At 50.7% G+C, this 15,308-nt stretch overlaps 2 protein-coding genes across 5 annotated transcripts in view; both read right to left on the bottom strand.

Moving 5' to 3' along the window:
* Nucleotides 1-601: 601 nt before the first annotated feature.
* Nucleotides 602-6,340, bottom strand: PIM2 (Pim-2 proto-oncogene, serine/threonine kinase). Its single transcript, XM_082718005.1, has 6 exons — nt 6,021-6,340; nt 5,779-5,888; nt 4,986-5,036; nt 2,473-2,845; nt 1,832-2,008; nt 602-1,737 (listed from the first exon to the last, which is right to left on the bottom strand). The coding sequence occupies exons 1-6, from the start codon at nt 6,079-6,081 to the stop codon at nt 1,574-1,576; spliced, it is 936 nt and encodes a 311-aa protein (XP_082574131.1). The 5' UTR covers nt 6,082-6,340; the 3' UTR covers nt 602-1,573.
* A 2,871-nt stretch (nt 6,341-9,211) lies between these two features.
* OTUD5 (OTU deubiquitinase 5) overlaps nt 9,212-15,308 on the bottom strand; it is a 28,424-nt gene continuing 22,327 nt past the window's right edge. For 2 of the 4 annotated variants that reach the window (XM_082717981.1, XM_082717983.1), the window contains exons 6-9: nt 12,462-12,665; nt 10,799-11,000; nt 10,594-10,707; nt 9,212-10,286 (exon numbers count right to left, since the gene is read on the bottom strand). In XM_082717981.1, the coding sequence (XP_082574107.1) occupies nt 10,162-10,286; nt 10,594-10,707; nt 10,799-11,000; nt 12,462-12,665 (645 nt within the window). In that variant the 3' untranslated portion in view covers nt 9,212-10,161. The remainder of the gene's footprint in view (nt 10,287-10,593; nt 10,708-10,798; nt 11,001-12,461; nt 12,666-15,308) is intronic. The other 2 variants (XM_082717982.1, XM_082717984.1) reach the window with 1 other exon arrangement.

The following is a 15,308-nucleotide window of genomic DNA, read 5'->3' as shown; positions in this document are numbered from 1 at the left end:
CTAAGGTTAGGGTGGGGACGTCGAGGTGAAGAATGAGAGGAAGGGTGAATAAGAGAGCAAGGGAGAGGTGAAAAAAGGTAGGGGCAAAACGGGTACTTACACCCCGGATGTTATCAGGAAACATGGAAGGGCTGGGAAAGTTTGTCAGTGCCTGGCCCCTCCCTCACGGGTGACCTGAAAGGCCTTTTCTCCCACGGGAGAAGGGCTTTATTTCCTCCCCCAGCATTGGGGGGAGGCAGTTTTCTCTGGCCGAGCAAGCCCTCTTTGACTGGGGACATATCCCAAACATCTTCAGGGTCTACAGTAAATCCAGCGGAGCCCTTCTGCACATCCTGAAACTACCTAAGAGCTGGAATGTGGGAAATCACGTTTTTCTTTGTGGTCCTGCTTAGACCAACCCATAAAACAGCCTTAGGACAGTACCACAGGGTGAAGCCCTCCCAAGAGCAGAGGAGCAATCCAGCCCACCTCCCTCTTGACTCAGTATACAGTACATGCTTCATAATTGCCTCACTGTATCTACAAATAGCCAGTCGCTTCTGAGTCTAGAACATTTATCAAATAGTGAGCTTCCTTGCTTCATCTACAAATGGCCAGTCACTTGATTCTGTAACATTTATTAAATAGTGGGTTTCCACACATGGCTTTTTTAAATAATCCAGGCAAGGGGAGAAGGAAGAGGAGGACATAGTTGGAGCTCCCCTCCCACCAATACATAAGTATTTACATTTCAGCAACTGGACAATCCTGGCTCAGAAAGGAGGCAGCAAGAATCCAAAAAAGATAGAGGGGGTGGCCCAGGAGAACAAACAACTAGACTTGACTTCCCCCACCCCATCCCCCAAAAAACCATCCACCCCATCCTAGCAGACTCTGGTGGTGTCCATCTCCCATTTCCCAAATCATGGAAGTAGGGTTCTCCTCACCAGAATAAGAGCACTTGGGATAACAGAGTAGGGTCCCCTCACCAAAAAAAATTAAAAATTAAAAATTAAAAAATAAAATAGTAGTAATAATAAAAATAATTAAAAAAAGTCCTGGGATAACAATAGGGCATTACCTCCCCCAGAATCAGCAACCCTGGGCTGAGGTAGGCAAGCAGCTTGACTGAATATAGGACCCTGGGCTAGGGAAAAGGGTCCTTTTGCTAAAATAAGAGCTGCTGGGGCATTGGAAGGAAAGCACCCTTGCCCAAGTGAGAGCATTTGAACTAAGTGTGTGTGGTGGCAGCAGGAGGTGCCAGTGTAGGGGTTACAACTCATCAGAATAAGAGTCCTGGGGCTCAGAATGGAAGGAACCTCAACCAAATAAACACCCTTAGCAAAATGAGAAATAAGGAAGTTCCCCCGCCCTCCAGAATAAGAGACCATAAGTTCTGGGAGGAAGGCTCCTTAGCAGAATTGGGATGGGGAGAGGGCAGACTTGGTTTATGTCTCCTGACCCCTGATCCCCAATCTCTGACCCTAACAACACTGGATTTTTAATGACCTGTATAACCAGGTCAACAGATGTCCATCTATCCCTGTGGCATGCCATGGGACGGCTATTCCAACTAGCGGGGGCTTGGCTAGGACTAGGGCAGCAGGGACCAGGCCAAAGGGGTGGGCCCCCCCTTGGGGGCATTGAGGGGTGCATCCTCAGCTGGTGTCTGCATCCAGGGGTCCAGCAATATCTCCTCCAGTGAGGGTCGGGCAGAAGGCTTGGGGGCCAGGCACCGGCGGATTAGGGCACAGCAGTCTGTGGATCAGAAGCACACAGATTAGTGTCAGTTGGGGACACTAGGCCCTGGGAAGGATGGAATCCACTGAGCTAGGACTGGTGAAGGCCTCACCTGGGGACACATGGGCAGGGAAGTGGAGCTCAGCCTCCAGAATCTCCTGGTCCCTCTCGAAGGGAATGTCCCCACACACCATGTCATAGAGGAGGATACCCAGTGACCAGACAGTGGCTGGGAGTGCATGGTACTGGTGACGAGAGATCCACTCTGGGGGGCTATACACCCTTGTCCCTGCAAACAAGCCAGAGATTAGACGACTCCCCGATAATGCCCCCCCCGAAAGTATGGTCCCCTCACTAGAATTAAGAGAACACACTATGGGAGCAGGGTCCCCTAGCTGAAAGAGTTCTTTAAATATAACAGCAGAGAATCATCATCAGAAAAAGAACAATTAAGTTAACAGCAGAGTGGCCTCAACAGAATAAAAGCCTTTAAAAGTAACAGTAGGATCCCTTTACCAGACAGAAAAGGAACACTCAAGTATAATAACAATCCCTCACCAGGTCTGGGCACTGTCAGAAGATGGACTTTAGGAGAGGACAAGGCTTGAGAACCCCCAATATTAAAACTCAAGAACGTTATAAAGGTGCGATATAGATCAAGGAGCATGGGGTACCCCAGCACTAGAGGTCAAAAATCAAGGGACCATAAAGATAAAAGATTAACACCCCCATTAAGATTTAGTGAAGACTTACCATCAAAATCAGTATAAGGTTCATCGTGAAGCAGGGCACCAGAGCCAAAATCAATGAGTTTGGCACAGCCCCGGCGGAGATCCATCAGGATGTTCTCATCCTTGATGTCACGATGGACAACTCCACGGGCGTGGCAGTGGCGAACAGCTGCCACTACCTGGGCAAACAGGCAGCGGCTTCGGCCCTCACCTAATGGGCCCTGCTCTGTGATGTAGTCAAAGAGATCCTGGGCAGGCAACGGCCGTTCGAGGACAAGCATGAAGCCTTCTGGTGTCTCAAACCAGTCAAGCAGGCGGATCACTCCAGGGTGCCCACCGCCTGCACCCACCTTCCATAGCAATGCCACTTCCAGTGGGCATGTGGCTGAGTCTGACTGTGGGGGGAAGGGGAGAGAAAAGAGAACAACAGACGTCAAGCCAGTAGCTCTGAGGCTGACTTCTTGCCTGAACTTAAATCATACCCCCTCAGCCTCCAGACTGTGTGTCCTTCAGCAGCCCACTTCCCTCCCTGAGCCTCAGTTTCCCTGTGTTAAGGGCTAAAACACAGCCACTAGAAAGGTCATTTGAGCCAAAATCCCATGCACATCTGGCACATTATAGGAACTGAGTAAATATTTCAGTAAATGAAAGTCATTTTTTAAAAAGATTTTATTTATTTATTTGACAGAGAGAAATCACAAGTAGACGGAGAAGCAGGCAGAGAGAGAGAGAGAGAGAGAGAGAGAGGGAAGCAGGCTCCCCGCTGAGCAGAGAGCCCGATGCGGGACTCGATCCCAGGACCCTGAGATCATGACCTGAGCCGAAGGCAGCAGCTTAACCCACTGAGCCACCCAGGCGCCCCGAAAGTCATTTTTTAAAAAAAGCCCTTCTTGGGGCACCTGGGTGGCTCAGTCGGTTCAGCTCAGCTCAGGTCGTGATCTCATGGATCATGGGATCAAGTCCCACATCGGACTCCATGCTCAGCCCAGTGGGAGTCGGCTTGAAATGCTCTCTCCCTCTCCCTTTGCCCCTCTCCCCACTCTGGTGTGCACATGCATGCATGCTCTCTCTGAAATGAACAAATAAAATATATTTTTTAGAAAAGGCTTTCTGGACACCTGGGTGGCTCAGTGGGTTAAAGCCTCTGCCTTCAGCTCAGGTCATGATCCCAGGGTCCTGGAATCGAGCCCCACATCGGGTTCTCTGCTCAGCAAGGAGCCTGCTTCCTCCTCTCTCCTCTCTCTCTGCCTGCCTCTCTGCCTACTTGTGATCTCTGACTGTCAAATAAATTAATAAAATCTTTTAAAAAAATAAAAAATAAAAAAGGCTTTCTGCTGAAGCAACTGATGAACACTATTATATAATAGTTTATCTTTTGTTCACTGGCATCTGAGAAGAGATTAGAACAGTGCCTTACATACAGTGGGTGCTCAATAGATGTTTGTTAAATAGTTGAAAGCACTTTATAGCACAGTCTGGCACAGAGTTAGCTCACAAAAATACTATTATTGTATAATGGTTTGTCTGTTTTGTTCACTGACTATATATAACAGTGCCCGGTAAGGAACAGGGTAGGGTTTAATACATATTTATTAAATAGGTAAAAGCAATTAGTAGAAAAGAACCCTGCAAAAAATAAGCTCTCAGTAAATGTAATATTTTGTCAAATGCCTAAAATTGTGCCTGGCATATAGTAGGTCCTCAATATACATTTGTTAAGTAGGTAAAAGTGATTAATTGCAAAGGAACAAAGTAAGAACTCAATAATACTATCATGTGATGTTTTGTCACTGTCACTGAACATCTAGAGCTGTGTTGAACGCAAGTACTTAGTGGGACTGGGAACACAGTAAACTTTGATGATGAAGCAAAACCTGAGACACACAGTCAGTGCTCAATAAAAGGCATAAGTGCTAGGCCACAAAAGCCGCCCTATGCCAGAAGCCCGGTGAGGGCATATGGACAGCCAGAATCAGCTTTCCTGCCTGAGGTGGGGCCCTCTCCCGGCCAGTACGCTGACTAGCACAGCCGCAGACAGGTTTTCTCACGGTGTGGAAACTTTTGCTACCGCGCAGGCGCACCTTCTCCCTCTGGGTCCCACAACCTGCGCAGGCGCAGTCTCCCCCAGAGTCCACCAGGGGGCGCTCCCACCTTTACAACTTGCCCAGACCCGCCCTGTTGTCCGTTAGCGTTCTAACGGCCCAAGAGAAGCAGCCACGGTCACCATGGCAACCAGTGACCTATGCCCCTCTTTCCCCACCAGCATGCCCTGCGGGCAGCCCCTGAGCCTGTGTTTGGAGGGAGGAGAAAGGAAGGTTGGAGGGGGGAGAATCCAGGACCCAAAGCGAGCTGGGGCGAATCAGAACTATATGGAGGTGTGGATGTCACCAGAGGGGAGTAAACACAGGCTGGTAGGAGTATTCTCTTCACCGTTACAGGGCCCAGGGAATCATACAAGCCCTAGAAAGGCAAGGGGTTGCTGAGTCCCATCTTCAGAGATGGCGTCGCCAGGTCAGTGACTCCAGAGATACTCACCAAGGGGGACCAGCCCAGCACGCGATTCCGGGGGATCACTTTGATGGCCACCTGGAGAGGGGGGCTGAGGTGAGGGGGCCACCAGATGACCCTTTGACCCCCCCAATCTTGACCCTCAGTCTAGTCTTTCGGGTACCAACCTCGCTACACCACAACCCAAAATGAGCTGGAGCTTCTCCCCTGCTCTCCAAGTCCCCAGAACCGAGTTTATCTCTCCCATGATCCTTGGCCCTGGGTTCTCTCTTCTCAAGCTTCAGGACCCCTCACTCCAGATCCTGGGCTCTTAATTTTCTAATACCCCAAGCCCTCAATCTTACCATCCAGCTCCAAGACCCTCCAATTTTGTACTGGGTTCCTCGTCCTAAGGACTCCACACTGGACATCTGCCCTCGAAATCCCTCAAATCTCAGCTCTGGGTATCTCTACCTTCCCACACAGATACACATCCCCTGGATCCCAGGGCCTAGAGTCCTCATGACCCCCCAGTCCTCAGTCTCACTCCCTGGACCTCCAGCATCCCTGCCCTGAAACCCCCTCTCCCCCACATACCCACCTGGATGGCCACACACACAAACAAGCGCGCGCACGTGCGCGCGCTCGGGCACCCCCACCAACGCGGATCCTGGTCCTCATGACCCTACCACGCACACATTGGCGGCTCATCCCCTGGTCAATGAGCATCCCAGCCTCGGGACTCCCACCCGCCACACACACACCACACACGCACACACGCACGCACGCACGCACGCACGCACACCACCCCTGACCCACCCAAGACCCTCGTGGTTGATACCTGGAGTCGGTCTGTGACGCGATGTCCTGCGAAGACGGTACCAAAGCCCCCCTTACCAAGGAGGGGGCCGAGTCGGTACTCGGCCTCGAACGCTTCGCGATCCTTGCCTCCTACGCAGGCGGAGGCGAGGAAGTCAGGCTGGCTGCGTGCTGAGCCCTGCCGCGACCCTTTCCCCCTCCCCCGCACCGCCCTCAACCACTTCAGCCCACCCGGCCTAGTCGCGGTAGGGGAGCCTCGCTCACCTGGCGGCGGCGTGGGGGTCACGGGGGCCACGGGGAGCCCTTGCAGAGGCTTAGTCAACATGGAGGTGGTGCTGCGCAGATTGAGCCCGCTGAGCCCGCAGGGCGTGGATGCCCGGGGTAGCGAGGCTGGGGAGCCAGGACTTGGGGGCGCCAGGGTGGAAGGCAAAGAAGCTGATGGCCCAAAAGCGCCCGCAAAACAGCGCAACGTTAAGATTCGACGCGCGCGCCAGCCCCAACGCTACTGAGCCGGGGCACGCGCCTCCCGAGAGAGTCGCCCCGGGCGACAGCCCCGCCCACTTGGCTTTGATCAATCCGGACGCGGCACCTGCTGTACCCCAGCCAATAGGAGCCAGCCCTAATTTGCATACCACCCTCAACGTTTCAAGTACCCCCTTATGCAAATGCATGCCCGGATCTTCCGCGGGGGCCGGGCCTGCATGCAAATGTGGGGGGGCGCGCGCAAAGAGGAAACCGGTTCTGGGAATCCCTTTGCAGCAACCGCATTTGTTTTGGTTGTTGCTCAGGGTTGTTTTTATATATGTGTGTGTATGTGTATATATAGATATAAACTTAAAAAAATAACTGCACCGCCTCCTTTCCTAGGAAGTTGGTTTGCAGCCACTGCTTCCAGATTAGCGCGGAGATAATGCCACGCCGGGCTTCTAAGAATCTGGGCCTGTGGCTACCCAGGACCTTGTCTCCAAAGAGTGCTCCTCACCCAGGACCAGAGCCCTCAAGGCGGCTAGAGGCCTCTGCCCCAAAACTGAAGCCAAGAATCCTGGAAGAACCTTTCCAGCTTCCAGGGATGGGTAAACCCCCTGACTACCGCGGGAGACGTGCTGGTCAAAGACAGCATTCCCATGCCCTGAGGCGGAGGGCTGTGGGGTGTTTTGGAGCCCTTAACCTGGACAGACCTGGCTAGGTCTGGCCGCAAGCCCAGTCAGCACATCTAGAATTTGGAATGGCAGAGGGAAGTGGAGCTCGGGTGGGGGTGGGGTGCTAGCGAGCCAGAATGATGGTAGAGACAGGGACGGAAAGAACTCAGACAGGTGGTAAAATACCCTCAGTCACAAATTTGGGAAAAACAAATTTGGGTAAAAGAGTCTATCCTCACGCCTGAGAAAGAGATGCATTCAAGACATGCAGAAATTCCATGTGATATACACAAAACCGATAGTCAGACGCATTCATGTAAACTTGTTCTAGACACACATGCAGACATCTACTGTCACAGAGCCTGACATCCACCATTAGGCAGGCATGCTGCCAGTTATGTCCTGGAATGACACCTGGTGAAACACTTAAGGAAAGACAGGCACTCCAGAGATTCACATGGACCGACGCTGCCATGTGACAATGACACAGAAATGTCTTGTCAGACACACCACCAGAACTTGTCACAAAGATACTGGCACCATCAGACATACACCGTCAGGGGAAGACTTGTACTGTCCCAGAAATGAGAGACCTTGAGTCTCACAGGAAGACACACAGATGCTCCGGACACACAAGTACTGCTCCAAAGGCAGACATAAATACTTATGCGACAGAGCCACATAGACAGCGTCACAAAAACAGACGTGGATAGACACACACCAGCAAACATGCAGTGTTGTCACTGAAACTGTCCAGAAATAGCTACCCAGAATCTGTCACAGGAATACAAACGGACATCCACCCCATCAGAAAGAAACTGCAGATGCGCTGTCACAGAACCACGCAGACATGCACTTGTCTCAGAAACAGACATAAACTGTCAGAGTCCCACCTCAGTCACCATGTGACACACCTGGAAACAAGCCCTCATCAAACACACTAGACATTGCAAGGTGCATGTGAAGACTTGAACTCACCAAACGCGTGCACGCATGCAAAGACACACGCACCCACCCAAAAAGCAGACACACACATGTACTCTCCCTCATTCATCCAGTATTTATTAGGGGGCTACTGTAAGCCTACCAGGTCCCAGTAAGGGTGCAGATATTAGAGATAACACAAATTAAGTCAGGCATCACAGCCCTTGCCCAGGAAGTGAATCACAGAGTTATTGGGGGAAGGAGTAAAGATGTATCTGTGGATAGAGGTGAGAATATGGATGAGGTCACACAGGGCTTCTCAGAAGGTGACACTCTACCTATCTTGAAGGACAAGGTTGGAGGCTCAGGATGGGGAAGGGCAAATTCCAGGCAGAAGCCCGTGAAATTGGACAGGGTGGCAAGAGGTAGGCAGGGGGGTAAATGGTGTAAAAACTTCAAAATGAGGTAAATAAATACTATTTGCTAACCTCTGGGCTCTCAGAACATGCCAGGCACCATGTCATCAGACATTATTATATGCTGACCATGTGCATTCTCTCTCAATGCTTACAACCAGAGAGAGCGTGAGGTAGTAGACATTAATCACTCCTACCATACACATGGTGGGAGCCCTGAAATAGCCTGTGATTTGACCAAGATCACAAAACTATAAAAAAAAACCAGGGTGGGCTCCCAACCAACTCTCCAACATGTGCATGCTTGACCAATGTGGATTCCACAGGCACCCCACAAGATGGCCACCCAGCCAGCCATGCCTTTGGTGGCAGAGCTGGACATGCATCCTTCCACAGGGGCCCCGCTAGTGAGGCACAGCAAAACACACTCTTGACAAGACCTGGGGGTCAGCCATCCTTCTCTGCCTTGGCTTTACCCCAAGGAAAGGCAGGGGCATGGGTGTCAGAGGACTGGGAACATGAAAAAGAAAGCGTTTAACCATCCCTTAGTTACACCAGGGAGGCCCCTCCAGTTGATTTCACTGAACTTATGTTGATATGAAGCATTGTGTGCCTTTCCAAAGCATTTCCGCATCAAGGAGCACAAGGAAAGAGCAAACATACATAGGGAAGGAGGGCAGGCAGAAAAGCTGCAAGTTCAGTTCCAGCCCTCAAGCTCCTAGTTTTCTGCTCCCACCACACCCCAGAACACAGGGTGGGCAGGGTACGTGTGCAAGTAAGATGGAGCTTTCTTGGTGGGAACAGGTCCAGAAGTTGGTTTAGTAAGAATGAATCAAATATGAACAAACCGGGCCCACAGACATACCCTACTGGAGAGCATGCAGCCCTCAGAGGTCAAGCCAAGGCCTATGCCATCACTGCCTCTGCCCGGAGGCCCACCCACCCCAAGCCCCACACAGAACAGAGGCGCTCAGGGGAAACTGACATTTGGTTTTATTGTGCCAAGGACGTTACAGATGGTGGATCTTGTCAACACCTGCAGAGCACGGGTGCCCCATCTGCTGAGGCTGTTCCCACTCCCCACACTCAAATCCTGGGTGGCAGCAGCCTCGATCCTCAAAGGTGCCCCCACCCCAAGATTCCAGAGACCGGTGGCGGTGGCAGTGGTGTGGAAGCAGTAGGAATGCTGCGAGGCCAGAGTCTCATTGTCCAAAGCCCACGGGACACCTGCCCCTGCCCCAGCTTGTACTCTAGACCCTGCCCACCTCCACAGAGCTGAAGGCTAGAGATGGCAACCACATCTTTGCGCCCCCTCTGTGCCCCGTGGCCTGCCTGCTCCCAAACCAGAGAGATGCCGCCTTCACAGAGCCAATGCTATTGTCTACGTCATTTTGGATTGGTTGAGTTTATAAGATAAAAGTACATTTTAATAAAGAAAAAATTCAACATTGAAGGCTCAGACATTCTTGGGGTACTGGGAAGGGGAATTCCCACTTCTTCCTCCCACCTCCCTGGTATCATTGTGGAGGTGGGGTGACAAGTATTTCTGATCTTGGAAGGAATGGGGGGCAAGGATACTTTCCTCTGTCTGAATGTCTCTCCTCAGGGGCTGCCTGGCTGCCAGTTGGTTTGTCTGTGTGCCTCTCGCCTACCTTCGGCACCCTTGCCCAAGTCCCCTGTGGAATGCAGGGATGGTGCTGTGCAGGGGGCAACAGGGCACGTCAGCTGGCGAAGAGACGGGTGATGGTGGTGGTGGCAGCGATGAGAGGGGGCGCAGGGGTGGGCCAGCCAGAGGGAAGTGGGGAGGAGCAGAAGGAGGGGGAAAAGGGAAGAAGGCGAGAGGGAAGAAAGCCAAAGAAGGTGGGGCGGCACCGGAGGGCAGGAGTGGTGGGGGTTGGGAGATGGTCTCCAGTCTCTGGGTCTCCATCAACTCTTGTCTGGGGGTGGATCTCTGTGCACTTTGTTTTTCTTCATACTGTCTAGGTATTCCTGTTGGGATACTGCCAGCACCGATGCTAGGATCTCATCATCATCCCAGTCGTTCAGACCTGCTGGGCAAGATGAAGAGGAAAAGGATGATGGGGCACTCACAGCGCACCTTCTCCTCAGCCTTTGCTGATCCCGGCTCTGGCTCCGGAGAGATCCCGTCCAGGCCCCTCTTTCTCTACAGAGAGGGCTCCTCTGGGCCTATGAAATCCCATGCAAATCTCCTCTGGACACATCGCTTGGGCTTGAAAAACTCCCTTTTCCTGTGGAGAGGGCCAGAGGCTCTAGAAGCCCCCCTCTCAGGACTTGCTGCTTCTTCCATCTCTCCCCAACTCCCAGCTGGCCCCTAGCCCCTAGATAGAGGAGGCTTACCAAAGGCAGAGGGGGACATCTGCTGAATGAGGGCCCGGCACTCCAGAGCAGGGTAGAGGGACACGAGGGGGGAAGTAGCCCGGTCGGCCCCTGCTGAGAACTGGCTGCTTGTACCTGGGGCAGAGGGACAGTCAGAGGCAGGGTGCCCACAACCTAGGCAGCACCTCCTAACCCCAGCATGCTTCCCTGTCACCAAGTCACTGACCTGGTGCACAGGGTGAAGGAGGTTTGGCAAGAGCTAAGACAGTGCCTGGGGAAGGGGGCTTGATGCCCAGCTCGGCGTGCAGCTCAGGGTGCTCGGGCGAAGAGGCTGAACTCCGCTGCCGCGGGGACCGGCTGGTCCACTCCTCCAGGCCACTGGAGGCTGCTGCTGTGGCAGAACTGCATGTGGCGCTGGCTTTCCGGGGCTGCAGTGCAGGAGGAGGAGGTAAGGACCGATGCCAGGCGTGAGCCTCCTCTGCCTCATCCCAAAGGGCTGGCTCGCTCCTGACATCCTGGCTGTGATACAGTTTCTACATAGGCCGTCATCATTCCTAGTCACACAGCAGACTGCAGGATTAAGGCCAGCTCCTAAATGCCCCCCTCACATCATTACAGCCAATCTGGCAGGAAACCTGTACCTCTACCTTCAAAACACATTCAGACTCTATGCCCTTTCCTCATTCCTCCCAAGCCAGCACTGCCAGCTGCCACCACTGTGACTTCTCTAGTAGCTTCCACCTCACCGGTCCCCTGCTTTTCCCCCTAACTCCCTAGACTCCATGCTGCACTCAGCAATCACAGGGATCCTGTCCCTCCTCTGCTCACCACCCTCCCAAAGGCTTCTGCCTCAGCCACAGTAAAAGCCAAAGTTCTTAGTGCAGCCCACAAGCCCCTTCTGGATCCGGCACCACCCCCCTCTGAATACTGCATTCTGCTCAGCCACACTGGTCTCTGGGCCACTCCCAGATCACACCAGGGATGCACTCTCCCTCAGGGCTTTGCTCTGGCTGGCCTTCCGCCTGGCCCATCCACTTAGCTAACTACCTCACCTCCTGCAAGCTTTTGCTCACATCTCAACTGCTCTGAGGCCTACCCTGATCATACTCTCTTATCCTATGAACTCTCAGCTCCCTCTCAGCCCTACTCATTCCCTTCACTCTGCTCTACGTGTTTCAACTATCCTAGCTCTCAACTCATCTATTCATTATGTTCACGGTTTCTTTTGTTTGACTCTGCAAAAATGTAAGCACCGCAAGGACAGGGATCTGGGCTTGCCCAGCTCATCAATGTACCCTCACACACTGAGAACAGTGCCTGGCACAGACCTGCAATTAATAGTTGTTGTAGAAATTACTCAACTCTTGCCAACATCTACAACCACTCTATACTCCTTGTGATTCTTCAAATGCCTGGCTGCTCTGCCCCATCCCTGCCCTAAAAATCCAATCTTCCTGTGCGAAGACTGACCAGAAACCCCATGTCCAGTGGTCTCCCAGCCAGAGTCATGGGCCTCACTGATATATCTGTCTGCCTCAGTAGACCGGGGTCACTGAGAGTGGAATAGGCCAGACCTAATTTTACATCCTCAGCACAGAGCCTGACATATAAGGACATTCAACAAAAGCTTATCTCTCTGGAACTATCCATCAATCCCACACATCACCGCGAGTGGCTGGCCTCCCTCACTCCTTAAGAGCTTGTTCTGCAAAGGTGTTGAGAGTTCTAAGGCACAATGCCAAGACTAAGGCCAAGATGTGGTACAGAATGAGCTGAGAGCTTCCTTCTCTTCCAGATGTCAAAACTGCTTAATTTCTTCTGTCTGTACAGTAGCAGAACATGTGAAGTAAGGGGTTCCTGGCCAGGCCTCACTTGAGCCCAGGACTCACCTGGCTGGGGCCGCGGACCTGGCGGGCCTGTTTCTCCTGATCCCGCAGCCACTGCAGGTAAGATTCTCGAGCCACCTGCTCCTCAATGGCCTCATTTGTGGCCTCCCAGTCTGTGGCCCGCTTCTTGTCTTCCAGCATTTGCTGTTCAATCCATGACTCCTCTGATGTTTTTATGGCATTCTTCATCAGGGACTGCTCTGCAAACTGCAAGGCAGGGAGGAACAGGGATGTGGGGTGACACTCTGAACTCTGGCCAGGAGCCAGACCGGCTCAGGATTGTAGGCCTATAGGCCCAGAAGAGAGGAGACAGAAGGCAGGTTCTCTGACAAGGACCCCCAAGCAGGCCGCCTTTTCATCAAGAATTGGGGGAAGGCTGACTTCGGTAGTGGGACTTGTCATTCCAAACTCCTATACTCAGAAGCCCTGCTCCCAACCCCAAGACACCTTGAGTGAAGTACTATGTCTGGGGCAGCCAGGTGCTGGAATTTAAAGATGCCTCACCCAGCGATGACTCATTTCATAATGTTGAGACCTTCCTCACCTATGCCCAGATGGGACAAGGAGAAAAGATCACCTGAGAAGTTAGCTGAGTGTACACAGGGTGAAGGGAGTATTTGGACATTTAAGGGGACAAGCGGATGGTATCATCATGGGAAAGGGTGTTATGAATTGTGGGACATTGTAGGAGAGTGCTTTTTGTCAGATGGGGAGACACAACAGCATTTAAAAAAATGAAGTAGGGGCACCTGGGTGGCTCAGTGGGTTAAAGCCTCTGCCTTTGGCTCAGGTCATGATCCCAGGGTCCTGGGATCGAGCCCCACATCGGGCTCTCTGCTCAGCGGGGAGCCTGCTTCTCTCCCTCCCCTCTCTCTGCCTATCTCTCTGCCTACTTGTAATCTCTGTATGATAGATAGATAGATAAATAAATAAATATCTTTTAAAAAATTAAAAAAATACCAGAGCATATTCTAGGCATTAAGTATTGCTCAGTGAAATGCTAATATTATTTTAGTGTAAATACATACACTACACCCAATGTGTGCATTATGATGGAAAATGTAATTTTTTACCTATGTGTAATAGTCCAGAAAGCATGTAAAACTCTATGTTAGAACAAGCCAATTTAGAAATGGGCAAAAAGTCTATAAACACACAATTTCCTCAGAGAAGATATACAGATGGCAAATAAGCACATGAGAAGATGCTCAACACCATTTGCCATCAGAAAATTGCAAATTAAAACTGATGAGGTACCTTATCAGTTGGAGATATCAGCTAAGAACTGTAGCTTCAGAGATATGGATGGTTACATAAGAAATATTTCTAGATAAATGTATACACGCGTTAGTATACACAGATCTATCTCCTTGCTCTGTCAGCTGAAAGGGCCTAGAAGCAAGGACACCCCAGTAGTAAGGAGCTCAGTCAGCACCCAGATCTTGGTTTCTAATAACATATTCCAATAAAAGGAACCTGAGGTCTTTGGAAAAATGGCTGGTTCTAGGGCTGGGGCAAGAAATATACAAGATGAACTGGGAGCACCTCATAGTGTCAGAAAGTAAGAAAGTATTGCAAAATGAAACACAATAAACAAACCAAACCAAAACCAAACCAAACAAGAAAAAACCAACCCACCACTACAATGATGGGGATATGTCAACGCGATGCAGGAACCAACTGAGAGCACTCCTGACAGCCAAAACTGGAACAATGTGAGCATCAAAATAAATATAGTACTGGATTATAACTCAAAATATAAAAGAAATACCCTTGAGTCCATAGTGATATAAATAAATGGGGGACAAGAGACAAATCTCCCTTGCAGATGAATTCTGTATCATTTACGTAGATACTCTACCCTCAAGAAGATGGAGCATAGCCACTGCTTCTACAGTGTGGGCTGTGCATATAATTACTTCTTTCAAACAGAACAGTTAGGGAAAAAGGAATGGGGGGAGAGGGTAATTTTACAATGGAGAAAATCTGGCAAACACTACTTCTGCCAGGGGTCAAGGTCAACATTAACAGTCATAAATCATAGTCTCAGTATATACCCCTGATATGATGTGAAGAGACTGGTACTTTACCACTGTGATCTTCCTCCCTAAAACCCATAACCTCAGTCTAATCATGAGAAAAACTTCGGACAAATTTCAAAAGAGAAACATCCTACAATATACCTGACCAGTACTCCTCAATATTGTCAAGGTCATCAAAAACAGCAGTGTGAGAAACCATCACAGACAAGAGAGCCTAAAGGGACAGGATGACTTCAGTTAATAATAATGTATCATTATTGGTTCATATATTGTAACAAGTGTATCACAGTCATCCAATGTTAATAAAAATGAAACTGTGCAAGGGGGAGGAGGACACATGGGAACTCTACCTTCTCAAATTTTTTTTTGTAAATTTAAAACCGTTCTAAATAATTAAGTCTACAAACAAAAAAAAAAATCCTTAAGGCATTCACAGGTTTTTTAATTAAAAAGAAAGAAAAATGAGTAGCGCTGGGGTGCCTGGGTGGCTCAGTCATTTAAGCAATCTGCTTTCAGCTCAGGCCATGATCCCAAGGTCCTGGGATCAAGCCCCACACTGGGCTCCCTGCTCAGTGGGGGGCCTGCTTTGCCCTCTCCCTCTGCCCCTCCCCACGCTTGCGCTTGCTCTCTGTCAAATGAATAAATATGATCTTAAAAAAAGAGAAAGAAGTGAGTGGGGTGCCTGGGTGGCACAGTCGGTTAAGCTTCCGACTCTTGATTTTGGCTTAGATCATGATCTCAGAGTTGAGAGATCGAACCCCAGGTTGGGCTGTATGCTCAGCACAGAGTCTGCTTGAGATTCTTGTTC

The sequence above is a fragment of the Mustela nivalis genome (genome assembly GCF_964662115.1).
Source record: "Mustela nivalis genome assembly, chromosome: X".
In the NCBI taxonomy this organism is placed as follows: Eukaryota; Metazoa; Chordata; class Mammalia; order Carnivora; family Mustelidae; genus Mustela; species Mustela nivalis.
The sequence above is the reverse complement of the archived record's forward strand: the minus strand, read 5'-3'. Positions and strand labels throughout refer to the sequence as shown.